The 21645-nt window shown below is 44.6% G+C and overlaps 1 protein-coding gene across 2 annotated transcripts in view; it reads right to left on the bottom strand.

Moving 5' to 3' along the window:
• Positions 1-5987: 5987 nt before the first annotated feature.
• LOC147904546 (uncharacterized) overlaps positions 5988-21645 on the bottom strand; it is a 32685-nt gene continuing 17027 nt past the window's right edge. For both annotated transcript variants that reach the window (XM_087387186.1, XM_087387193.1), the window contains 2 exons: positions 6975-7121; positions 5988-6762 (listed from right to left, as the gene is read on the bottom strand). In XM_087387186.1, coding sequence (XP_087243312.1) covers positions 6559-6762; positions 6975-7121 — 351 coding nt within the window. In that variant the 3' untranslated portion in view covers positions 5988-6558. The remainder of the gene's footprint in view (positions 6763-6974; positions 7122-21645) is intronic.

Genomic DNA, 21645 nt, shown 5'->3' with positions numbered 1-21645 from the left:
TCATGTGTGCGTGTGTGTGCATTAGAGAGAGAGAGAGAGAGAGAGAGAGAGAAAGAGAGAGAGAGAGAGAGACCTATTGCACCCATTATGGTCATGGAGAGAGGCACTATATATAAATATAAATAAATAAATAAATAAATTATATATATATATATATATATTATATACTCTGTGTGTGTGTGTGTGTGTGTGTGTATGTCTGTCTCTCTCTCTCTCTCTCTCTCTCTCTCTCTCTCTCTCTCCATGTCAACAGCATGGTAGTCTGGACTCTAGACATGATTGGATGCACGACACGTGGCACGAGACCAACCGACGACTGTTGTCAGATTCTCCTCTGCATATCGTCAACCATGCCATCCTTGGCTTCAGGTATGCCACAACCCTCTCCTCTGGTCAACCGTGGCAAGTTTGGCGTGACTCCTAGTCTCCTACAGTGGGCCACATGTTGATCCTAGAGACACTCTCTCTACTCTGAGCCTCCAAACCTCCTCCAAGCCTCCGAAGCTCCTGCGCCTCTTTCCAAACCTCCACGTCGAAACCTCTCCTTAAGGAATAGTATAGATATACATGTGTCCATGCTATTAATCTAGACACACTCATAAAGTAACAAAAATAAGTTAGTGGAGTTGGGGTCTTTCACCTTAACTTGTGAAGTACCCTTCTTCAAGCAACCATGCCGTGTCAGTTAACAGCTTGTCGCACTCTGCTAGGGGAATCTAGGGCATCTTCCTACGAGGTTATCAACCTCAATGCCTTGTGACTATTTCTTTGTTGATAGTGATGGTTCGCTCATTTGCTTGGAATGTTTGTGTAGTCGACGTGTAGAAGGTGATGGCCTCGAATGCAAGATCTCAAGCGTTCATGCTATAAGAGAATCTAGGGCATCTTTGTTGATAGTGATGGTTGTTCATCTGCTTAAAATGTTTGTGTTGTCGAGTGTAGGAGGCGATGGCCAAGTGTTCATGCGAGGGCCTGAAAGTTGACCAAGCCCATTTTGTGCACCCAAGGTTTTGAGGAGCAAATTGAAAGAGCAGATCGTGGTATGGCTCATCAAAATGAGAGTCAGTAGTTCATAGAAGTGAAAGGTAGGAAGAATAAGGAAAAGGAACTCAGGGTCTCCCCTACAAGAGGTGTCTAGCAACAAATATAAGAAGCAGCCAACTAAGGAGGCAAGCCTTGCTCCTAAGATGGCGGCCCCTTTGTTGGAGATAAGTGCACACTAAGTGTACTATTTCCAAGTCTACATTTGTCTAAGTCTAAGTCTAAGTCTAGTCTTTATGTCTTGAGTGTGTGCCATGTAGCACTTCTACAATTATCCCATAAGCACTCTTGCTTTATGACTTGTACTTTGGCCCATATATTCAATGGGTCACGTCATTGTAATCAATCAGTCTAGCTTGTGTCTTGTCTACACTCTTCTCAAGGTATTTCTTGTCTTTCAGTCTTGTCATTTCATTTCCAGTTTCTAGTTCTAGTTCTTTCTTCCATATTACAACATGGTATCAGAGCTAGGTTGATCCCTCTTCTCTCCCCTCAGTTTGCCTCTTCTTAGATCTCTCCCCCGCTGCAGATCTGCCCCTCTTCTCAGATTTCTCCCTCTTCACATCTCTCCCTCTTTCTGCCCCGTCATTGCGCTCCAGATCTGCATGCCTAGATCTGCATGCCAAATCTGTGTGTATTCCAGATCTGTGTGTACGCCAGGTCTGTGTGTATCCCGCTTCAGATATGCGCCAAATCTGCGCTCCAGATCTGTGCAGTTCAGCCACAGAACTGAGCACCAGATCTACGCAGTCCTGCTGTCACGCCAGATCTGCGCAGTCTAGCACCCGCTCCTGCTGTTATACCTACTATCCGTACGTCACTCGTATTTCGTACGTCATCCGTACGCCACCGTACGCCGCCCATATTCTGCACGTCAACCGTACTCCGTACTCCACTCGCCGTCCGTACATCGTCAGCTGTCCGTACAGTCCGTACGACTATACGAAATCCGTACCTACACAGGCTGACTTCTCCAGCTCCATCTTCACGGAGATCTGCATCCTTTTTTCACTTCTACTTCTGCTCGGGATTAAGGTACTGAGCTTTGCCTCTTTCAGTTTGCTGAACAGTCTCTCCTTTTTTTGCTGGTTCCTCCTGCTTCGATGGGCTGTCATATGCTATGGCCTTGACAAAGTGGTGAGAGAACCGGCTTCTTGGATCTCTCCTCTCATTTATTTCTGCAATATTGTAAGGGAATAGACACTGTCCTTGCATCCTAGCAAGAGGTAAGACCTTCCCACATGGCATCTTCCTCTCATTCTCTCATATCTATCGACAAATTCAATGGGACCAACTTTCATACTTGGCAGATCAAAATCAAGTGCCATCTTATGAAAGAAGGTCTTTGGGACATTGTCCAGCGTGCTGCTCCCGAAGATCCTTCTGAGCAAGTTGTCACTGCCAAGAATGACAAAGCCTATGCTATTATATTGCTCGGCCTTGGAGATGATTACATTCATCACATCTCCGACATACAGTCTGCTCCTCAAGTATGGATGACTTTGGATACCCTTTTTGGAGCCCGATCTAAAAACTCTAAGATTGCACTTATGATCTCATTCTTTGATCTACATATGCAGGAAGGAGCTACTATAGTCTCTCATGTCAATTATCTTCGCAGTCTTATGGTTCAGCTTGCGTCAGTCAAGTCTCCCATCTCCGAAGACATTGCTATTGCTGTACTTCTTAAAAGCTTACCTGACACCTATGCTACTCTTGTCACTACCTTCAAGTATCATAATAATCCTTCTCTTGAGGGTATCATCAATGCTCTCCAAGAGGAAGAAAGAACTCAACAATGAAAGGTAACTGACACTGCTTTTTTTGCAAAGAAAGGAAGTTCTAAGGTAAGAAAGCCTTACACCCATTGTGGCAAAACTAATCATTCGGAGAAGGACTATTTCAAGGCTCATCCATGCACCATTTGTGGCCGTGATAATCACCGGGAGAGGGACTGCTATTCCAAAACATCTACATCAGCCCCTGCATCTACCTCAACCCATGTTGCTGCAACATCTCCATCAGCTGATCCTGATGTTTCTTCCTCACATGATGAGAATTCCTTCATCACATGATGAGAAATGGGCTTTTTGATTACTTCTATGTCTTGTCTACCACCTTGACCACCGATGATGTAGGTTAAGGGGTTCTAGTGTCTTGGCCTTTCTATTTGTCTACAGTCAATCTTCTGTCTATCTAGTCTTGTCTGTCTGTCTAATTGTCTATCAATCTGACTGTGTTTTAGATCCATCTTGTCCCTACCCTTGTGAACCCATATCAGGATATCACTTGAGGAGGGGTGTCTTAGGATCTTTGTCTGTCATGTCTTCTATCTTGTCTCTCAGTCTATCAGTCTTTATGTCTGTCTTCTAGTCTTGTTTTTCTGTCTTACTCCTAGTGTCCACTTAAGGAGGGTGTTGGAGATAAGACACTAAGTGTACTATTTCCTATTCTACATTTGTTCAAGTCTAAGTCTAAGTCTAGTCTTTATGTCTTGAGTGTGTGCCATGTGGCACTTCTACAATTATCCCATAAGCACTCTTGCTCTATGACTTGTACTTTGGTCCATATATTCAATGGGTCACATCATTGTAATCAATCAGTCTAGCTTGTGTCTTGTCTACACTCTTCTCAAGGTATTTCTTATCTTTCAGTCTTGTCATTTCATTTCCAGTTTCTAGTTCTAGTTCTTTCTTCCATATTACAACACCCTTTTGAGAAGATGCCTAAAAAGAATTGGCTTATGGAGTACATAGAAACAGAATTTTCAGTCCTATCCATTAATGTGCAGGGCCTTTCCAACGAGTTTAGACCTGCATAGTTGGCAGCCAGTTACATTGGCAATTGCAGTGTAGACAAAGACACAGTTTGATATTTTACTGATCATGAAGCAGGAAAGGGCAGAACTGCCTTTGGAGGCTCTAAGAAATTCGCAGATTGTGTTAACAGGGTAAGCACGATTTTTGGTAAGTACGGGATAGGATTAGACTTCACTCTTCCCAAGCTCAAAGGATCTATTTTTTCAGTATATACTCCAAATGGCTCACAAGAGATAGCTCTTCTTTGGGATGGATGCTGTTTGCCAAGCAATGTCATACTCATGGGGACTTCAATATGGTAGAGTCTGCAACAGATAGATGGAAGAACCTGGGGAAAGTGCTATCTGGTAGGGGAGATTTCCTCTTGGTTTAAGCTTAAAGACCAAGTAGGGATGGTAGACATCTCTGAGGGGACAGGCTTTACATGGTGTCATAACCAAGTTGGGTTCAAGCATAGAAAAGCTAGACTGGATACATTTTATGTACCCAAAGGCATCCAGGATGATAATTTGAATGAACTCTGTAGGATCTACCGATCAATGCCCATTTCAGATCACATTCCCATTGGATTCACTAGTGCTCTTTTTTCAACTCCCCTACGTGCAACAAAAAGTCAAGAGGATTTGGGACTGTGCCTTTGCAGGAACAGCTTCAGCCAGTGAAAAATGAGTAATAGCAGTCACTAGAACTTAATTCCTATTGAAGGCAGTTAAACAGAGGGTGATAGAAGCAAGAAAGAAGAGGTTCTAAAAGAGAGAATTCACCAGCTGAAGGGGGATGAGACAGAAAAGGGCCAAATAGAGTTAAGAGAGGTTCAGAGTAGAGTGTGTAACTCGGGTTTTGGTTTATGGAGGGCAATGTGGAAGGGCTGGGAGAAGTTGAGGGAGTTTGTTTCATGGAGGTATCAAGGACTCTATATGGTTTGGTGTGATACGGAAAGATAGGATCTTGAGAGATCAGGACTTAAAGCACACGTTCAGACTAAATAAGAAGGGGATATGCATTTGGGAAGAGCTATGGAACAGGAGAGAGCAATGTTAGATCACAGAGGGTGAGATGACTCAGAAATTCAGAATTAATAGGTTTGACTTACTTTTCATTTAGGAAAGACTGCAGGTCTGGGACAGAAGCTTTGAGCTGGATGGGGGGAAAACAACTCCTTCCACTTCATGAATTCCACTGGCAAAGCCAAACACACCTTTCCCAGTCCCCATTTTCTTTGATCATTTGGGAATCAAGGACAGGCTAAACAAGAATTGTTTTAGAAGGGATAGTACGGAACAATGGCAAAAAAGGTTTGAAAAGATATTGGATAGAAACCTCCATGAGAAATATCCTGTTTGTTATGGGCCCCTGAAGACATTGCTCACCTTTTTCTGAACTGCAGGATGTCTAGTCTTATCTGGTCCAAGTTTAGACAGATTAGCGGCTGCTCACCCATCACATAACATGGCCTTGCTTGGAGATAGACCTCTCAGATGGAAAGGGGACTGGAACGTGGCTTGTAGTCAAATCCTCTGGCTCATATGGATTCAAAGAAATACTGACGTTGTCCCACTCATGTTGAACTGGTAGGTAACGCCAGAAGATCCTAAAGGAATGTGATGGACTGGATGGAAGTACAGGGAAGCTCAAGACAGATGTGGCCCTGGCTTGCGTACACTCCTTGGTCACGAATGACATTTGGAGCCTGCTGGCGGACATTTATGGGTCTTTCCAGATCCAGCAAAGCACCTTCACACCATCTTCAACAGTATCCCCAAGCAGGATGATGCTGATCTCTCGGATGGCTGGTGGACTGCCATGACCTTTTCTCCTCTCTTTTGTTTGTTCCCCCACTGTTATCTGCTGTATCTTTTAGGAGGTTACCGGATGTACCTGCCGGGATGTTGTCTCCCTGGTTATTATCCAGTGCTTTCTCTCGGTACCCGTGTGGTATCTTTGATGATTTTGAGCCCAGAGGCTGTTGTAAAGACTCATAAGTCTTGGCTATAAACATATAATTAAAACCCTCTTTCTTCGAAAAAAAACCCAAAAAAGATTCACACATGCCGTCCCCTTCTCTGTTAATGTCACAATTGAGGTTGCTGAGCGCTTTTCTTAAGGAAACGTGTATTTAGTCCCAATTCTGTTATCACATTACACTATACAAATCTGGTGAAGGAATGTATTTAGTCCCATTCTATTATCACATTACCTCATACAAATCAGGTGAAGGTCAAGGAACAACAAGTTCTAAGTTCCTCTGCCATGACATTTCCCTCAATACTTTGCTCATATATAACCTCGTTTTCTTTGCGCCTCGTCCATGCCAACGTAGTGGTTCCAATTCTTTTGAATGCAATGGCCACGGTGACAAGATGAATATACATCCACAGCCGGAAGAGAGAATGCTACAGAATCATAGCAGCTGAGTAGGCAGAATCAGATGCCTTGGACATTACATTCCACAACATAAATGATGCAAAGGCACCCATGATTCGTTTACCTGAAGATCAAAGCCATCAGTCCTTTGGCTTCTCAAAAGACAGTTCTTGGCTATCATGCTGAACGAGGCAGTGGTACCGCATTAAAGTTGACCAGGGTTCGGATGAAGATTACACATTTGCATTCTGTATGATGTAAACGTCTGGCCTGACAGGAGTTCATAACCAGCTTCTCATTGGGAAGATCCTCCAGCACCATAAGAAAGGAATTGTCACCGTGGCACGAGAGCAGATCCTTTGAAAGCTGACTTGCTTGCTGCTAGTGTGCTGTTGAAAGTGGTTTCTTCACTGTGCCTGAGAGAATTCTCCTCTTCTTCCAATATTTGAAGGTACGAATGCTCCTGTTGTTCGACGTTCATAGCATGGGGAGGAGGACATGCAGCTCGAAGGCAACCGTCAAGAATGGCTACAGCTGTCTGTTTAATGCATAACACTAAGGTACTGCTTAGCTCATCTGAAGTCGTGCACGCATTAATAAAGAGAAACCCATGCAATTGCTATACAAAGGACTCACGAATGACACCGAGCACATGCATCTACGCGTATCTCTATCATCCTTCCCTGCTAGCCATAGCGGGCAAAAAACAGAACTGCCCTTGACCAGCGGGAAGAATGTCCTGCCTCATACCTTCATCGAGGGGCGCTCATTTTTGTTGAATGATGCGCAATCCATAGCAAGCTGAGCAATCTCCTGGTATATTTGCTTAGGATAATTCCCATCCCATCGAGGATCAACAATGCCTTCAAGTCCATCCACTTTCATCGTCACTTTCACCTGCACATACAACAAAGCATTCCCCGAGACCATATTCAGTTGTTGGAATGTTCAAGGGTACATTAAAATCCTCACAATAGCATAATCATCTGTGCATGTGTGTCCACATGCTTGCATCCTCAAGCCCCCCATCCCCATTCCCTAAAGGGTCTGCATGTTTGGCACACATAAAAAAAATTTGTATCCAGGTAACAAATTGAAACTCTCATAGTTTCCTACTATCTCAAGAAGTGCCTTCACACAAATATCATGTAAGGGACAAAGACAATAAAAACATTCAGACTTGAGAGGGTAAGAATTTTTTGTTTCGAGTGCCGGTTTTCAAAACGTGTATAATTGTCTTGCTCATGTACTTTTACCGAGAGATAAAGGAAAACCCCCTTTACCCAGCCTCCCTCATTGCAAGATATTAAAGCAAACAGCCTCTCCCTTCCCAGCCTTGCTCTCTCTTCGTCTCATAAACTACCCCTAACCCCCCCCCCCCTGTGTGTGTGTGTGGTGTGCTGTGGCCTCTTTCATGCAGACACCTAAGAAGACCCATTGGGATGCTAGTATATGGATCCTTCACTATCTTCAGGGTTCTCGCAATTGAGGGTTTTTCTATCAGTAGGGGCAGCATTGCAGGATCCAGCTTTTAGGCTGGAATGATTCCTACTGTGTGGGAGAGCCAGACACTCGTCGTTCCACTACTGCATAATGTTTTACTCTCGGCTCAGCAGCCATCACTTGGAGCAGTAAAAGGCAACCCACTATAGCCTTCTCTTCGACCGATGCTGAGTATCGTGCTGCGTGTTCTGTTACTTGTGAGACAGTTTGGCTCCACCAGTTACTCGCAGAGATCGGGTTCCCACAGGCATCTTCCATAGTCATCCACAGTGACAATCGGAGTTGTATTGCACTTGCTTAAAACCTAGTGTTCCATGCTCATACCAAGCATCTTGAGATCCAGTACCACTATGTCAAGGAGAAGGTGCTCGATGATGTGATCCGACTTACGCATTGCAAGACGGAGGACAACAAGGTGGACCTCTTCACCAAGCCCCTCGCACAACAACTGCTTGGCGATCATTCCAGCTCACTCAGGATGATCCATGATCTAGGAGCTGAGAGGGGGTGTCATCTCCTGGCTAACTGTATGAGGGCCTTGGTTGTGGGTCTACCCGCCCATGTGAAGGAAAGTGAGGGCCATGTTTGTGGGTTTGCTCGCCCGAGAGAGGCAGAGAAAGAGAAAGAAAGAAAGTCTATTAACGTCCATTGGAGACCAAGAGGTCTATGGGACAGCAAGAAGCCCTCTAGTACATCTGCTTTAGGGAGGGCACATGGCAACTCCTAAGCAGTGCAAAAAGCAACCCACATTATTTAGAGTACCTACATGATAGTTTGAAAGAGTAAACAGCCATACATCTGTTTAAGACTGAGAATCTTTTGGTTTTGATTTAAACTCTCTGATTAGTGCTACGCCTTCACGGTAAACTGCCCATTTTCCATCCTTTCTGGCAGCCCTGTTGACTTTAGCTAATTCAGTTGCCTCATTCTCGAGTTGAGCTTGTGTAAGCTCCTCCATACTTTGGTGCCCTTCAACTTGTAAGATTGTCGAAGAAGCTTGATCCGCATATCTTTTGACTTCGGTGTAAGGATTGCATGACCTTTATAGTGCATAATAGAAGATGGCTTTGGAGTCGTCATCATCCTGCTCATCATTATCCACCCATTCAATGTTGGGTAAGCTTGCTTTGATCTTTGTCAATATTTCACTCTATGTGTCCTCCTCTTTGTACCAATCTTCTCGGAGTCCCCCTATTCTAATCTTCAGCGCATTATCACATCTAGCTTCGTGTTCTTTTAATCTCTGCTTGAATATCAGACTTACTTGCTTAGGTGTCCAATTCCACAATCACTTCCTTCTTAGCAGTTTGTACTTCAATGTGAACAAGATCTTTGACTTTAGACTAGCTACGGGGTAGGGAGGGAATCCTTACAAGATTTTACAACCTCATCAATTATTGCCTGCTTACCAGGCCCTTCCAGAATGTGAAGTCGAGCCTTTACTTCTGCCGGTTCCAATCGTAGCTCTCTCACTGCCTACTGCAGATAAAAAATCTGATCCTGTTGCCCAAGGATGGGTTGTTTTGAGCCTTCTTGTTGGTAATTCCGTGCATATGGAGAGGGTGTCATGGCTGCAATTGTAGAGTACCGAGTCCTGATGGAGGTTGAAGGAGAGGTACGGGCTGCTACTCACGGATGGGAGGACTAGGTACGGACGAGAGGTACAAAGAGGTGTTGACGGGCGGGAGGAGCTAGGCGACGACGGCGGTGGTGAGGGAGAGGGGTAGGGAAGCGGAGAGAGAGAGAGAGAGACAGAGAGACAGAGAGATAGATGGTTGTTGCCCCGTCCACAACGACATGGAGGAGCATAGGGGCAAGTACGGGCCTGTTTTTGCCCTGTTCTCGGGCCTACCTAGTGCTGCCACTAGGTGACTTCATGGCGCCTAGTAGGCGCCCTCGTTGGGGGCCTTTTATAGCCCCTAGACCCCCAATCGACTGGCCCTCTTGGGCTCTCTTGGGTCATCTGCACCTACTTGCTCAATCGGCTGCCCCTACCCCTACCAATCGGTTCTCTTGGGTTGGGGGGGAGCCGATATATAGGGCTCCTCTACCCCATTCTCTCCATCTCAGTTTCTACAATAGTTCACACTTGGGGTAGAGGTTTTTACCCCTGCAGTACAGGGGTTTTCCCCTGAGATCCTTGTGCAAGACTCTCTTGTTTTCTCTATTTCCAGTTCACTTTTGTGAGTGGCTTCCTTTTCCCTCTTTAGTATTGTTCATTCCCGCTGCACTTCTCACAACAGGATATGGACGACGTGGAGGAGCATACGAGGGCTGTCCATGATTTCATTATATATAACCGCCTCCAAAGATGGCCGTCATCTAGCAGGCTCACTTATTTCCTACATGGCGGGGAGACAAGTATATTATACTATCTAATGGGTCCCCTAGCCTTTGTATCACGGATACAAGACTTTATTTTGCCTCCTCCCCTATTCGGTCTTGACCACTCGCCATAGGGAGAGCCCCTCCCACACCCACCCGCGTCCAAATCCATTTGGACCATGCTCGCGATCTAGTCTATGTGAGCCACCTCGCCCGTGAGCTTCCAGCTTCACTTTGAGATGATGCAAACCCTGCACGCTGTTACGCTCAAGTCGAGGTAACATGACCTCGAAAGGGTCAGTCGACATTTTCCTTTAAAGGATCAATGTTTGTATTATATTTGTTTGGGCTTCATGTAAATAATAAAAAAGGAATCAAGGTCAAGGTCCTTGGTGAGGGTGACATGGCACTAGACTAGGTGAATCTAAGGCTAAGGGACCTAAATGCATGAAATGTGCCAAGGGACAAATGGTTTTAATGATATCCCAAGAGAGGGGTAAATGATGCATTGAGGAGGGACCCTAGAATGAAGACATGTGGCATACTAGATCCATCTAGGGAATTTTGGGGCTTGGGAATTTTGTAAGCAAGAGCTTTCACGTAACGAATTGGCAAGAGAGAGCTTACTACCACTGAGATCGGCTAGGAGGTGAATTCGTGTGCATGTGCCCGTGATCTGATGAAAAGCTAGGAGTAAGCAGGTTGTGATGTAATATTTGGTATCAGAGCTGTTTGTGATTGGGTTGGATCGAGGACTCATCAGAGTGACGCAGCGGAAGCGGGAAATCCTGTCTTACGGAATTTGAGAAAAAAAAATAGAGACTGACGCACACTAATTTACGGGTGGTTACTTTTGGGATTCCGTGACAACGCGTGAAGGTGTGTTGTGGTGCATCGTATCAGAAGTCGCTGAAGAGCGGCGTGTAGAGGCAATTGCCCGTTGTATTGCTCGCAAGGTCGTTTGTTAGCAGACGACGTCGCAAGTTTACTACTTGGTGTCTTCAGGGCCCTTTGGCATCGCGAAGGGAAGGAAGACGAAAATAGTGTAGCTCAGAACGTTGCATCATTTAGTTCATCAGTTTGGGTAAAAGGACTGTGCGATGTCTAAATATGACGACGGACAATATGGAGCACAGGTCGCTCTGGTTTCAGCAATAGCTCGTCAACGTTGGAGCTGCGTGGAACATCAGGGTGGTGCACGCATTGGTCACGACTTATTGACTTCTGGGCTTCTTGGCATCGCAGGGGGCTAGTTGTTGTCATATTTTAATATCAGATTGAGCAACACACGACGAGAGCTACTGTGTGGTCACGAAAGTATCTCGTAAGCGGTTCACATATTCTGTTTGGTGACTCAATCGAGGTGACCTATGGGTCAATAGCTCTGCAAGGTTTGTGCCTTGCGATGGATAAATGGTTATATTTAGTCGTATCATTTGGACTGTGTTCATGAAGGCCTATATGATCAACAATAGCCAAATCGATGTCACATACATGAATTCGTTTAAGGAGTCCCACTGAGAATGATGGAGTGGTTTTCAGGGACAAGTTAATCTCGTCATGCAGCAGAAATATGACCAGGGAGCTCTCTATGCCTTCTAAAGTTCGTTGGAATATGTACTCGTTTAATTGCCTCCTTGTTTGAGTTATTTCGGATTACAGGAGTTTTCCCTAGTCTAGGGAAAGTGGGTTTTGGTTGAAGTGTGATATAAGCCTGGTCAACTATAAATGTGGAAGTTAGGCTCTCGAATTGTAAATACAGGTTCAAGCAATGTTTTATTTATTTATTTGTTTTTAAAAACACCCATCGACCTAAATGGAAGTAGAAGAAGAAGCTTCTAGGATGCATCCCGTAGAGTCGGGAGTCCGACCGACCCCACAGGTGTCGTGCCCAACAGGTCATACACTATTTGACAGGATTGCAATGTTAGAGGATGCCTTACAACAGATTTTAGCGCAACAGTTACAAGCAAATGTAGGGCAATCTGAGCTCAGGAAAATGGTTCATAGTATGTCTGCTAGACCATCTCGTGAAGAGAAAGGTAAATCTCCAATGGAACCAGAGTCAAGTGTTCATACGGTCGAGCCTAGGAGAGCTAAGGTGCCTAATATTGCCAACTATAGGCCAGAAAAGTATTCTGGTCGGATGTCTGACTGTAGTTCCGATATCATTGAGACCTGGTTACACAAATGGGACGAGGCCTTCGCCATTTGTGAAATCAAGAATGATATGAAGAAAATCCGCAAGGCTACCCACATGTTTAATGAGGCAGTGGATAGGTGGTGGATGAAACAGCAGAAAGATGGAGTGGCATCCACTACTTGGGAGGGGTTTAAAAAGGAATTTAGAAAACACTTCTTACCTCCTGACAAAGCATCCCGAGCTTGGGATCAATATCCAAACCTTCATCATAGAAATTTATCAGTGGCGGAATACACTAATAAGTTCAGAGAAAGTGTAATGAAGGTTGATGAACCTCTACCTCAGTCAATCCAAGTAAAAGATTTTATCTTTGGATTGAATGATCGGATCAAGATGGAAGTTCAGGCTAAGTATGCGAACACGCTATCCCGAGCTTGGGATCAATATCCAAACCTTCATCATAGAAACTTATCAGTGGAGGAATACACTGATAAGTTCAGAGAAAGTGTAATGAAGCTTGATGAACCTCTACCTCAGTCAATCCAAGTAAAAGATTTTATCTTTGGATTGAATGATTGGATAAAGATGGAAGTTCGGACTAAGTATGCGAACACGCTAGATGAAGTAATTGCCATAGCCCTGAACTATGAGGATGCAAAAGGGAACAGATCAAGTGGGTTTGTGCAGGTTGGGACTCAGTATGGGTACCCGAAAAAAACTGGGTTTAAGCAGAAGTGGATTAGCAAAGGGAGTGCCTCACAGCCTAGTGGTCAAGCCAAGCAGGCGAAACCAGTTGAGACTCCTAAATCATTATGCAAGATATGTTATAAGGGATGGTATGCTGAAAAGAAATGGCAAGGTAGTAGTACCTAATCAGAATGATCTCAGGCAGAGAGTCATTCGACAATGCCATGATAGCCCATGTACCGAACATCCAAGAGTCGAGAAGACATATGATCTCGTGAAGCGAGATTTCTTTTAGCCAAAGATGAAAAAGCATATTCATGAATATGTGACACGTTGTTTTTCGTGTCAAGTAAGTAAGGCAGAATAGGTGAAGCCACCCGGACGTTTACAACCCTTGGAAATACCACTAGGTAGGTAGGAGAGCATTTCCATGGACTTTATTGTAGGTCTACCTACGACACAGATATGATTCTATCCTTCTGGTGGTTGATCGTCTTACCAAGATGGCTCACTTCATTCCAACTAGAGAGTCTGTTAGTGCCCCACAAGTGGCGGATTTGTTTATTAGACATATATTTCGTTTGCATGGATTACCCAAATCCATAGTGTTAGATAGAGATGTCAAATTTACTGGTTATTTTTTGACTGCGGTGTTTGAGACACTAAGGACTGAGTTGGGAATGAGTAGTGGGAATCATCTAAAAACGGGTGGTCAAACGGAAAGAATCAACCAAATTTTAGAGAATATGATTGGAGCATATGTGTCATTGAGCCAACATACATGGGACAAGTGGTTGCCATTGTTAGAATTTGCCTACCATGATAGAAAACATTCCTCTACAGCGTTCAGTCCGTTTGAGCTGAACTATGATTACAGACCAGCGAATCCAAATCAAGTTGGAGTACCTCAAAAAGTGCCTAGTGCCGCGAACTTTGTGGTTCAGATGCGGGAGATGCTAGCACTTGCGAGAGCTAACATCCGCCAAGCTATGGATAGAGCTAAGGCGTATGCGGATGAAAACAGATCTGCTAGAGAATTTAAAAAGAGAGAAAATGTTTTTCTCAGAGTTCCTTCGCACACTCCAAGTCTTCGACTGCAGGAGAGTGTGCTAAGTTATCACGTCAATATTGTGGGCCATGGTTAATTCTAAAAAGAATAGGCAAGGTAGCCTATAAATTAGAATTGCCACAGGGTTGTAAGGTGTACCTAGTGTTTCATGTTCTCGTTTAAAGAAATTTTTGCATACAGGTGACTCACTAATCGAAGGTGTTGTTTTGTTTCAAGAGATAGAGCATAATGCAAGACGCAAACCAACAAGAATCCTAGACTGAGGAACAATGCAAGTACGCAATCGAAAGATACCCACAGTGTTGGTTGCATGGCATGGTTTACCTCTATCAGAAGCTACCTGGGAATCCGTATACCAGTTACGGAGAGTGTTCCCAGACTTTATCATCGAGGACGCTGATGCCTGAAGAGGGAAGGAATGTTACGCTCAAGTTGAGGTAACATGACCTCGGAAGGGTCAGTCGACATTTTCCTTTAAAGGATTAATGTTTGTATTATATTTGTTTGGGCTTCATGTAAATGATCAAAAAGGAATGAGGGTGTCATGACACTAGACTAGGTGGATCTAAGGCTAAGCGATCTAGATGCATGAAATGTGCCAAGGGACAAATGGTTTTAATGATATCCCAAGAGAGGGGTAAATGATGCATTAAGGAGGGACCCTAGAATGAAGACATGTGGCATACTAGATCCATCCAGGGAATTTTGGGACTTGGTGGAATTTTGTAAGCAAGAGCTTTCACGTAACGAATTAGCAAGAGAGAGCTTACTACCACTGAGATCGGCTGGGAGGTGAATTCATGTGCATGTGCCTGTGATCTTATGAAAAGCTAGGAGTAAGCAAGTTGTGGTGTAATACACGTGCCTCAGACACCGTTGTCTCAATGTTACAGGAAGCTGCTACTAGATCTTTTCCTACAACTTGATCCACAGCACATGTCCCAACTCGAAAGATGCCTTAAGACTCTTGTTTTGATGGCGAGTTCAGAGAGATGAGATCTCACCTCACACGTGAGGGAGACTTGGGCCATCTGATGACACTCGAGGTGCAGTAAATCTCACAGCGATTGACACGTTGTAAGAGGCGGTCTTTCCACACACAACATGGCTGAGGTGATCCGATTATTTCGAGGGGTAGATCCTACCATTGGGTGGGGGCTTCTCTCCAAGGAGAAGCCGCCTATTCCTATCATAGATTCAAATGTCTAGCATGATTTGATGATACAAATACTACTATACGCAGATGACATAGCCCTCATATCATCTTCAACAAAGGGACTTCACAGATATTTGGAGGCCCTAGAGGTGTTTTGCAGAGAGAGAGAGAGTGACTTGACAATTAAGACCACGGTTGTGATCTTCAACCACGTGTAGTACTCAATTCACATAGCTTGACTTAGTGAGGTGAGCCAGTGGAGATAGTGCAATCTTATACATACTTGGGGGCAGTATTCATAGGGCCAATTTTCACAATGGTCCATGTAGCCAAGACACGACTCACATGAGAACAAGGAGCTTTGGCCCGACTCGAGAGGCAGTGCTTTTAGGTGCACTTTCAAGATCCGTCAACGAAGGATGGCTTTTTGACACCCTAGTCAGGGTGTTTGCCATGTATGCAGCACCTTTTTGGAGAAGTGATCTCTCGACGATAAAAAAGAGGAGATTTGAGCGGCTACACGTGATTATGAGGTCTAGGATGACTTGAAATAAGCCCTTAGTCCCCCATCAAATACCACAGGAGAACTCGCCATGATACCACTCCACATTGATGCCATCTTTCGAACACTGACATTCCTCCACAAAGTTTGGGCCTTACCTAGTTAGAGATTGCCAAGGCTTTGGCACTAGAGCCACATGAGCCCGTCTAGATGGCACTAGAGCCATCTAGACGGTTCGCAAAGAGCGGGTCAACACAACATGGTATGCACACATATCCACATTGTTTTCCAGCTAGGTTATTCAAATGGATCGGCTCCCCCCCCTTTCAGTACAGCATGGATGCACCGTCCTAGTCGATCCCACGAGATGAGATTAACCATATTATATAGTCCAACTCCATATGTCTCGAACTTGGGAGAGTGAGAGGGGGTACCAAGAGATCCCCACCAAGATCCAATTCTAGCACAACCACTTCTTGAGAGTATTGGAGAATAGACTCATTATCAGACCCCAGTACCTAGAATATAGAGGAGTCTCATATGGACTAAGGATTCCCATTTGGTAGATCCAGGTCTCGTCCCATAAGCTGAGGATTGAGGCAGGGAGAGCTGCAAGCGCATCCAGAGAGTACGGGATCTGTAGATTACGCACAATAGGAGAGGGCAAGAGTGAGAGAGAGAGAGAGAGAGAGAGAGAGAGAGAGAGAGAGAGAGAGTTAGGCTGTGAGGAAATGATGCTCAAATGAAGAAGGCTTTCATTCATTCATTAAGTATGACATGATAAGTGAAGTACAAGCCTTATATAGGCTAAGCACACACACATGTACCAAGTGTATATGGGATAACTCCCAGAGTGACATGTGGCACTCACACATGACTCACAACATGAACTAGTACTAGAACTCCTAGTACTACACACCAACACATCACATCACCACACTCTTTAGCTATGATATCTCCAAGACCCCCCTTCAGAGCAAAGAGTGTGAGACCCAACATGCAAAGAGTAGACCCATCCCCCCTCCACTGCAATAGTGCAAAGAGCAAGTCCAACTATCCAACACCTCCCCTGTAATAGTGACTTCTTAGTCAACTTGCGACCGGCAAGGGCAAACCATCACTCGTCACCCTCCCTTACTCTGAACTGGGTGGTCAATACCATCATACCAAAGTAAAAGACAATACATTCATTTTTGGGGGACAACCCAGGGCAGAGTACCTCTTGTCAACTCCAAACACATTCATTTTAGAGGGACAACTCAAGGCTGAGAACCTTTATTGACTCAACATAAACACACATAGCATAGGGGGCCTAGATTGCCCAGTCCTAGTCGTAGGGGTCCTCGTCCTCAAGAGAGAGGCCGTGAACCTCTGTTGTAGCTGCATGTATCTCCTCTAGGGGCTCTTCACGTTCAGCTTGTTTTTCAGCAACGAGATTGGCATGGTGCAGCATGCCTCTCTTTTCCCTGTTCCTTCTTCTTTCATTGCTTCAATGTGTCCTTTCCTATTTCAAAACCTATAAATAATGTTCTTGTTAGTCTTCCATTTGCTGGTGGAGCAAATGCTTGATCACCAAGAGAGACAAGAGAGGTTTCCTTATTGCGACGGTCCTTCTCAATGAGAAGTGCCACCATATCATCAAAGTGGTAGTGATAAGGCGAATGACTTCAAGAGTTTGCTCCAAGCGAAAGATTCCATGCATACTCTTCATAAGGACAGCCATCTTATCTTCATCATTTGACACACTTTTCAAACTTGAGAGTTGTTGAACAAGAGATTGAAACCGTGCTAGATGATCACTCAACTCATCACTCTCTTCCACTTTAAAATCATAAAACTTGAGCTTCAGAAAGACTTTAGAGTTGGTGACTTTATTACCAAACAATGCCTCGAGGCGATCCCAAATCTCCTTAGCTGTTGATTTGAAGTCCACAAGATGAATAAGTGTGTCGGCCAAGCAAAGACCAATGAGGGCAATGGTCTTAGCATTTTGCCACTTCCAAATCCTTTGGTGTTGCTGATCAAGTAACTCACTCTTGTCATCCTCAACAACATCCCAAAAACCTTAAGAAGTAGCTACATCTTGGTTTGCCATGTGGGAAAACCTTCCCCTTCTCCACAAGTAAAGAGCTGGAGGACAATGAAGTCATGATGGGAAGGAGCTTGATGCAAGCGGACAGCAAGCCTGAGATGCAAGGAGGCTACAAAGAGCCAAAGGAGTGCTCCAAAATGCAAAGCAGTGACCTAGAGCAGCCCCAGGATGAATGAGAGGCAAAGAGCAGCCCTGAAAATGAGTGTGAAGGAGGCGGCTCTGCAACAAATGCAAGCAGCTGCTCCAAAACAGGTCAGGGAGGCCTCCAAATCACCCAAGAATCTGCAACCGACGTGCATGAATGAACAGCTCTGCTGCAGCAGCCTGGAAACCCTAAAAACGGGACTGAAGATGCTCTGAAATAGCTCAAAATTTAACACATGCAAGCCTGGTATGCTCTAAAATGCACACAGCCCTTGGAAAATGTTCTGAACCATCTATTGTATCAGTTTTATAGTAATCAAATTTTGATTCTCCATACTATCTAATTCTCTCTTGCATACGAGATACTGTTTCTAGTTGAGCACAAATGTTGTATTGTTTTCTTACAAATACTTGACCTCAAGATGCTCCACGCAGCACTAGCAGGGCTGGAACTGCTCGGAAACACCTTGAAAAGTTGGACAAGGTGGCCAAAAGTGTGTTGCCACAGGGCGGCTATGCAACAACAGCAAGGTGGCAGAAGAAGGTGCTCAAAATGGGTGCAGACAGCAGGGAAAAGAAGGCAAAATGAGAGAAAAAGGAGACGGCTATGGAGAGGCAGGCTATGGTGGAGCTGAATGGGCACAAAGGAGGGCAAATGGCTGCAGGATAGAGGCAAAAATGAGCAAGTGCGGCGGTGGCAGAAATAAAGCTAGAACAGAATTAGGGTTTTGGATTAGGGTTAGAACTTAGGTCTAGGATGATGTGGCAGCTATGGCAGGGTGGACCTGCTCTGATGATGTAAGAAACATGGGAGAGAGAGAGAGAGAGAGAGAGAGAGAGAGAGAGAGAGGGGGTTAGGGTGTGAGGAAATGATGCTCAAATGAAGACATGGAGGCATAAGCGCACACACAAACACATGTACCAAGTGTATATGGGATAACGTATAGATTGACACATGGCACTCACACATGACTCACACATGAAATAGTACTAGAACTCCTAGTACTGCACACCAACACGTCACATCACGGCACTCTTTGGCTATGATATCTCCCACAAAGAGGAGCACTTCTTGTGTGCTTGCCCAACACTACTATGAGGTCTAGGAACAACACCACTACCTCTTTCGGTAGGGGCCTTGCTTTGGTCATCTCTCACAGTTGATCCACTACCATGACTAGGTTTACATTGAGCTCTATTTGATTGAGATGCGATGGCATAGAGAAACACTATTCAGACAAACCACATAGCAACAAGGGGTGACCACGCCGTAGGAGGCTGAGGTAGACCAAGCACAACATATCATAGACTTCTATCCATTTCAGTCAACTCTAAGGACATTGTGGGGGTGGAGAAGGAGCTAGCTGACATGAGGGCAGTGTGGATCGGTGAGAAGAGACGACGTGATGCTGCTGAGCCAAAGACATAGAGACCACACACGATACGGAGAGTGACCAGAGCATGCACGATGGAGGTCCAATCTATATATATATATATACCTTTGTAAGACTAGAATATGTCCAATCATACGATGGAGGTCCAATCTATCTCAGCTCTTATCAGAGTAGACCGGTAGAGTTGAGGCATAATGGCCCAACAAATACGGAGATTGAGGAGACTGCATCCTTCGCCATAGCAAGAGAGAGTTTGACGAGCGCAGATCCTGAATATATTTGCAGCCACCGTAGAGAGTTGAGGCATCACTCTCAACATGGCCCAACAAATACGGAGATTGAGGAGACCTCGTCCTTTGCCATAGCAAGAGAGAGTTTGACAAGCGCAGATCCCGAATATATTTGCAGCCGCCGTAGAGCCACCACAGCACCAAGTTTTGGATTTCGAGTTCCAATTTTGAGTTGAGTTTTGAGTCTGCTTCTTCTTCCTTCCACTATCCTGAATCCTTCCCCTTCTTCCTCCCTCCTCACACCTCCCTCCCCGTATGTTGCACCCTTCCCTTTTCTACATGGATCTGAGTTTCCCCTTGATCCAAGCAGTACTACTTGGCTTGGAGGGCATGCCCATCACATACACACGGTTGAGTCCAATAGGGATGTTCCATGTCGTACTCCTCGAGTTTCTTTCATTGAGCATGGTGCTGCTATGCTATTCTATGCACAGAATGATGCTGATGAAAATGCCCTTGTAGTGAGGAGGACCAATCTTGGAATAATTAGCCTTCTCTAGTCAATACTTGTCGATGCATTGATGGGTGCCAGGATTGCCAAGACACTCAGATTGAAAGATGACATTCAGGGCAGGATGGTTCATATGCTTGTGGACAGTGGGAGCACACAGTTTCATATGCTTGTGGACAGTGGGAGCACACAGTTTCATCACGCTTGTGGACATATGCTTGTGAACCTTGCAGAAGGTGGGGCTTGTTACCATAGAGATTGACCATAGGCTGAGAATCAAGGTTGCTTACAAACAGCAAACGATTAGTAGGCTATGTTGCCAAGATGCATGGATCCGACTCTCTTATGATTATGATCGATTTTTCTTCCAGCCCAAACAAGATGAAGAGCGCATTCTTTCTGCAAGGATGCATTTACAGGAGTATGTTCACACAAGGGACTCTCCACAAAGATCAACTACATGTGCACAATATAAGGGGCTGATGGTCACCACCTTTGTTTCTCCACTAGTACTAGAGCAGTACTTATTCATTATCACATACTAGCTCGGTTCATGAGTATTTGCGGCATTTTTGGAGGCTCTCCCTCTTTGTATGTCACATCTGTTAGAGGGGAAAGTTGTTGCCCTTTATTCAAGGCTTGCATCCCTCCCTGGCCTCCGATGTGAGGGCTCATGAGCCCCAAACCATTGAGCGAGCTGCCAAGCTCGTGGAGGTATTTGAGCCCAAGTATGCTAACAGGTACAAGCAAGCTACGGGAAGCACTCATGGGACTGCATTGGAGGTACCAATGCATTCAAGTGTAGCACCAACTGTTTGAGGAGCTTATGCAGATAGGACCACGCACGAGAGCTCGCACTAGGGTTGAGGATGCACAGCCCAACCAGCCAGTGGAGGAGGCCCCACCTTCTGATGACGATGCTTCCATAAAGAGCGAGGAGGAGACATCGATGAGGAGGCGGCCATGGTGGCCATGTCTGAAAGTGAAGGAGTGACTGATTTGTCTCTACTGTGTAGACAATATGCAGTAGACTAGTACAGTAGTTACTTTTACTAGTAATTAGTACTTTGGACTTTCAAATTTAGTCACCAGGTTAGTAGATCCTTAGGTGACAGTGTATGCTCATGGCTACTGGGCTCAACTCTGTAGTTGAGTCTAAGAGCTAGAGCTGGCTACTTTAGTTTGTGTTAAACTTTATGACATATGTTTTATCATGGTTCTTAATACTTATTATTAAAAACTTTAAGTTCTTCACATGGCATTTTGGAATAATTGCTTAAATCGTGGTCAAGTTCTTTCACATTGCTATTTTGAATCATACTTAAATCAAGACCATGTTTAACTTTTAATGTCCATTGTCTGTTCAACATGTGTTGTTCATGCAAATCTATGAATGTTTTCGTGTTTTCTGCAGATCTACATTTATTCACAATATGGAGTACATGCATGATTTTAAAAATGAATTTACTTTGTTGAAAAAAATTCCAAACGTTTGGAAAGATACCAAACATTTACAAACTCATGCTTTGCAAACGTGTGGCAACTATGCCTGGGGAAAAAAGAGTGCAAGAGCAAGATGTTGCCTCACTCGTTAAAACATATTGCAAACTAGCTGTCTATTTAATCATACTATCGCCACACTAGGTAAGAATGAAATGTCACAGT

The sequence above is a fragment of the Dipteris shenzhenensis genome, chromosome 2 (genome assembly GCF_047967505.1).
Source record: "Dipteris shenzhenensis isolate YYH24624 ecotype China chromosome 2, Dip_SZ_1.0, whole genome shotgun sequence".
NCBI lineage: Eukaryota > Viridiplantae > Streptophyta > Polypodiopsida > Gleicheniales > Dipteridaceae > Dipteris > Dipteris shenzhenensis.
Note: the sequence above shows the minus strand (reverse complement) of the source record. Positions and strands in the feature narration are given on the sequence as shown.